At 43.9% G+C, this 5,869-nt stretch overlaps 1 protein-coding gene across 1 annotated transcript in view; it reads right to left on the reverse strand.

Moving 5' to 3' along the window:
* Nucleotides 1–5,869, reverse strand: part of LOC111874508 (max dimerization protein 1) — a 276,094-nt gene that overhangs the window by 1,695 nt on the left and 268,530 nt on the right. The window contains exon 4 of the mRNA XM_023870070.2: nt 760–874. Within this exon, the coding sequence (XP_023725838.1) occupies nt 760–874 (115 nt within the window). The remainder of the gene's footprint in view (nt 1–759; nt 875–5,869) is intronic.

A 5,869-nucleotide genomic window follows, 5' to 3' on the forward strand; every position in this document is an offset into this window, starting at 1 on the left:
ACGCCAAAGGATATACAAGCAGGGGTACCACAAGGTTTCGTCTTGTCCCCCACATTATACAGTATATACGATACGCCCCAAACACCTGGTGTCTATCAAGGTCTCTTTGCTGATGACACACACACACACACACATATATATATATATATATATATATATATATCAAGTTTCATAAAGATCGGTTAAGGCGTTGAAAAGGTGTTGCGGAGAGACTGGAGAGCGCACGCGTACAGCAAGGTGCCCGATGCCTTACAAAGGCTTGGATACATGAAGTGCAACGCAATATACCGATTTCAGACTGACAACTCTGCTTAGGCGACAAGCATGGAAATCTACACAAAAATAAGAAAGAGAACCCAACACTGTGACTTCCGATAAGGGTTTTCTGTCCTATAATTTTGCTTATAGGAAGTACGTCGACACTTGAATATACCAAAGTCCGCACCTGGCATGGTACGCCCGCCTCAAGGTAAACCAGCATCGCTACAAACCACAGACCGCTCGCCATGATTAAAATAGTTAGGAAAGACTGAACCGAGCCCAAATGAGCACAGGGATAGTGCATTATACGCTCCATTGCATACTTCGGCCTTCCGATTAAATAACGTAAAGGTCAACCACAGCGCGATCGGATTACAGCAAGAAGATTAGTAGTGGTCTGGGCGCTCGCATTTGGACCAGTACCACAGGCAGCAAGCGGCAAGAGGATGTCGGGGCAGCGATAACCCAGTCGGAAGGCAACAGAGGATCCGTACATACCTTGATAAACCGCTTCGCTTTCGTGAGCAGTCCTAGTGTAGTGTGTCGGGAGGCTTCTGGTCCCAGCGGCACCATCTCTTTCAGCTTCTCCAAGCAGTTGCGTAGATGGGCTCGCCTGAAACACCGTTCATGTTATTAACCTGGAGAAAAGAACACGAAACGGCAATGCGTCTGTTTTCCCAGAAACGGAGCTCGTAAATTTATACTGCTGCAGATCCAGTGCCTAATACAAGGAGAAACACCAATACATGCTATTAACAAAGCACTCACCATTCGCGAGGAAAATTGAAGCATCATAAACTGAACTCACACTAAATGGTCGTTAAACGAGGATGAAATGATGGGCGGGGTATGTTGCACGCAGAGGCTATGAGAAATTCATAGAACACTTAGTGGAAAACCCCGAAGAGAACCACTTGTAATGAGTAGGTATAGATGGGAGGATATTGTTAAAATGAATCATTATATACGTGGGTATGAGAACGTGGACTGAATTCGTCTGGTTCTTATAGGGTCGAACAGAGGGTCTCTTTGAAAACATGGTAATGAGCACTGGGATTCCACTAAATGCGGTGAATTTTTAGACTGAATAATCATTACTTTCTCACGAATGTCTCTGCTAATCTGCAACCCCTACATTCAATTTATCATTATACGCACATTGAAAAAAATGAGAAGATAAATGAACAGAGTCGAGTATTACAACAACCACGTATTACTCATCTGGCACTACTTTCAGAACGTCGTTATGGAAAAGTTATCTGCGCTGTAATCATATCGAACCGAGTCTACGGGGTCGATTAACCAGATAGACCAACTTGGGAGTACGTTATTATGTTGCACTCCACTCATCTGTATTTCAGCCACAGCTACCTTCAAAGCAACTCCTGTAGCCTGTTCACGTTTCTTCACAGCAGTAGGCATACCCGGTTCGCCCCTTCCCTGCCTTCCCTGACGACAGACCCCTTATTATACTGAGCGATCCGGTACACTTCCCGTACGAAATGAATACTTAATACATAATAACTCAACCTTGTAGACCCTCTCCCACTGAAGACAATGCACCTACTTCTTGAGAACAATTTCTTTTGTACTCTTTCCAAAATCCAGCCGTCACAGAAACAATTACAGGGCATTAGTGTTGGCGTTTCATTGTCCTGTGAGCAGTCCGCGTGTAGTACAGCATTCAGTTTTCAGTCTCTAGTAAGTGAGCCGGCTACCAGGCGGACTTCGTCGCCAGATAACGTGCTTCGTCCATCGCTTTTGACGACCGAAGCAAGCAGCACTAGTTCGCCTAACATTTTGTATAGTAGTCGCATGATACGGTATCATGAGCCTACAAGGTATAAAGACGAAATTAATCCTTGACTTAACTAATCAAGCTCTATGCCATGAAGACGTGTGGGGGTATAGTTCCACCATTCTTCACCTCGGCACTAGATGCACATGAGTGGTCAGTTTCACGGCCTTGCCGTTTTACCCCCGGAGAAACAGCCCCTGGTGTCAACTGCATAGGAAGATACGTGGGCCCCAGGGCCGGTATGGACTTAAGGAAAAGAGAAAATCTCTCGGCTCCATAGAGAATTCAACTCACCCTCCTTCATCGTCCAGCCAGTATATCCCGACCCCATTTATACGCTCGTTCTATTACTTATTTCTGTGGTAACGCATGGTAGTAAGTTTTATAAGCACAAAACCTATCGCTCAGCGGAATAAAACGTGTAAGGTTGCCTAGGGACGAAACATCGGTGGGCAAAGATCGTTTTATGAATTTTACAGCATATGATATCACCTACCGACTACTAGGCAGAAGACTGAAAGAAACGGGACAAGGGGAGGAATACACCGTGTAGATAAACTAATACTTATAATGCACGTTGAAAATGGAACGGAAAATTTCATTTGTTATAAAACTGTTAACGATATTGTCACTGATTATGCATAAATATAAAGCAACATAAATTCCATTGATATTTCAACGGTAAGGGTGAAAAAAGGAAAAGCTGTCCCTGTACTTACTACTTAAGCACTACGCTATGAAGACGCATGGGGGAGTAGATGTATAGACCCACATTATCTTGTCCTCGCCACTAATTTGAGGTGAATGGTCAGCTTCACGCCCTTGCCGCTTTATCCCCGGGGAAAGAACCAGAGGTACCCATTGGATAAGAGGATGGGTGGACCCCAGAGCCGATCTGGACGACGTGGAGAACTAAAAATTCTTGATATTTCAATGGTGAATTATTAAAAACAACTTTCGTCAACAATAATTAACCTCTATTAAGTCGGAGGTTGTTGAATGACAGCTGAAATGATACTACAATTCCGCAGTTGCTAGAATAATAATATTCAATAAGCGATGCTATGTAAGAAAAATATCTTCGGCAAAGGCTGGCTACAGAACAAATTTTAACAAAACAAATAACCTCTCTATTTCTTTTATATAGAACATCACAATAAACCTTGTCTGTCTAATCATTAACCATGTATAGTCCATTCGCGGAGACGAGAGAGTCCTCGTAAACAAATATACGCGGTATCTCCTTCGCTCTTTGAATGAAATCATGCAGCGATCACGTGATGCGTGTACCGTTGCAGGGGCGTCCAAAGTTCACTCTTCAGTCTGAATGCAGGTTAACGTGCGTCCGAATGCAGTGAGTACATTGAGTAACTGCGCGCTTTGTCCACTCCTTGCTGTCAGCTGTGCCAACGCGGGGCTTGCTTTGTTTACGCTGTCTCGTCTCCGCGAATGGACTATAGATACACTTCCTTCCGTCATTACTTCACCTAACAGTCGGAGATTGAATGACCTCACCATCTGATGCAACCCAGACGAGACAATTCATAAATTGAAATAGCAGGTTATTATTTCGACATGACCAACACATGCTCCATTCCTACACAGATCTTGCAGTCTTTCCTTGTGTTGCTAACACGCAGTTGCACTTTACTGTGGCAGATCTCGAACGCAACAATTGGGCGGAGCCTTGGAAGCGTGCAATTCCCAACCTCAGCGGCAGTTCCATACACAACCGTCCCAACGTTCCACTCTTCTGCATTAAATTACAATTTTACTGAATATGCACGATATTACGAACGACAACTGGATACAATAACTACACTTGTTAGAGGTACGGTTCATTCTTCGTCAAGGTTTGCCTTAAAATAAACTGCGCTGAAACAGTGCACTTGCTTATTCATTATGACAGTCTTACAAACAAGACAAGATAATTCATCTCCCAATATACTTACTTAATCCGCTCCTCCTATGCATTTGCGGTGTCGAGGTTGTCTTTATTTTTCATTTTGATCATTTTACAGACGGTAGGACTCCTTGGACGAGTGATCAGCTCGTCCCAAGACCTCTACCTAAACATAGAATAACACAAACACAGAATAAACACATACAACACATACCAAACATCCATGCCTTGTGTGGGTATCGAACCCACGATCCCGGCTTCCGAACGAGCGGAGACCTCCTCGGCTACCGTGACCGGCTTAAAATTTTAAATTCGCATAGTGGGGGGTGAACTCCAGTTGGGTCCACTCCGCACGTCGGTCACTGATTGACCTACTGCACCTGCCCCGGCTGATTATGATGACGGAGAATTTGGTGGAATGAAGATTAGCAGGAGAAAACCTGCCTCAGCGACACTTTGTCCACCACAAATTCCACTTGACCAGACCCGGGCTTGAACGCGGACCGTCGCGGTGGGAAGCCAAAGACTAACTCGCTTGCCGTGACCGGTTTTCTCAATATAACACAAAGAAAAAACTTTACTTGCAACTATCTTCTAATATATAACTAGGAACCTTTTCAGATTCAATGCGATACAATTACAACTCGAAGCTTTAAAAGCAAAGGGAAAGACCGCAGTAAATAACGCATACAGAAGCCGTCGTTTTCTTAGTACTTGAGTATATTCAACCTCCAGGACAAACACAGAGAGTACCTGTTTCGGGCTTGCGCAGGTGAGCCTTGTGGGGAAACAGCGTGGATGCATGTTGAAACTCTCTATTCCTGTATTGTATTCCGCTAGTTTACTTTCAGAACACTTAAAGCTGCATCAGGTGATACCGATATCGGAAGAGGCCTATCAGTATTTATGGAGCGATAAGAGTATAATCATCTGTACACATATTCTTTTGTCCGAAAGGCAACAATAAGACAACGCGATGTTTCTTTGAATCGTGAGTCTACAAGACAACATCCGGGAAGTCACTGTAGACTGCGTTACGGGCCGACACGGTACACCGCTTGGCGACAGCACCTATAATTCTTCAACATGAAAGAAAATATGATTACAGTCATTATACATAACTGACAGCATAAAGTATTGACTCTTCCCGAGGAATTCATGCTATCGTATTTCTACAACGAAGCTGGAGAACAACACTTTTGACGTCGGCGCTGCGAGACGAGGGAGAACTGGTGAACATTTATCCCAGAGAATATCTCAAATATCTAGCCGCATTTTCTAGAGTTCTAGACCACAGTTCCTACTACATAGTGCAAGCACGTGTTAAACGAAGTTCGCTTGAAGTGGTGTATTTTAGGCTTCANCTAAAAGTTGGCACTAACTTAGCCGACAAACAGCGGTCGTTCCGTTGGTATAGTCCGCTTGCGGACTATAGGCCACGGAGTTTATTTTGTTTTATGCATATATGTTAAGCAAATTACAAAATTTGCATTGAGTATTCAGCAGAGCACAATTCAAAACCCATTATGGTAATAAAGTACTGAGCCATGGTATGTTCCAGTCCTTATTTAATAGACATCAATTAACAAATACATGACATAGGAACACACTGAAAAATATTAAACCCACCCACCCATTTATGTGCAATACGTACACGTGACAAAGTCAAAGGGAAGCCTGTTCATAAAAGACAAACCCGTCCTCTCGTCAGAGTGGGACTATGGCCACAGGGGTTCAGTTGCAAAACGAAACTCTGGTCGTGATCCTTGAGGAAATTACAGCCAAGACGAACTGATTGGCGGTAAACGGCCAGCCGTAAAGATTTTTTTTAATTCGCTTAGTGGGGGGTGGAGTCCAACTGGGTCCACTCAGCACGGCGGCCACTGATGGGCCTATTGTAGCCTGCC

This window comes from Cryptotermes secundus, unplaced genomic scaffold (assembly GCF_002891405.2).
Source record: "Cryptotermes secundus unplaced genomic scaffold, Csec_1.0 scaffold629, whole genome shotgun sequence".
NCBI lineage: Eukaryota > Metazoa > Arthropoda > Insecta > Blattodea > Kalotermitidae > Cryptotermes > Cryptotermes secundus.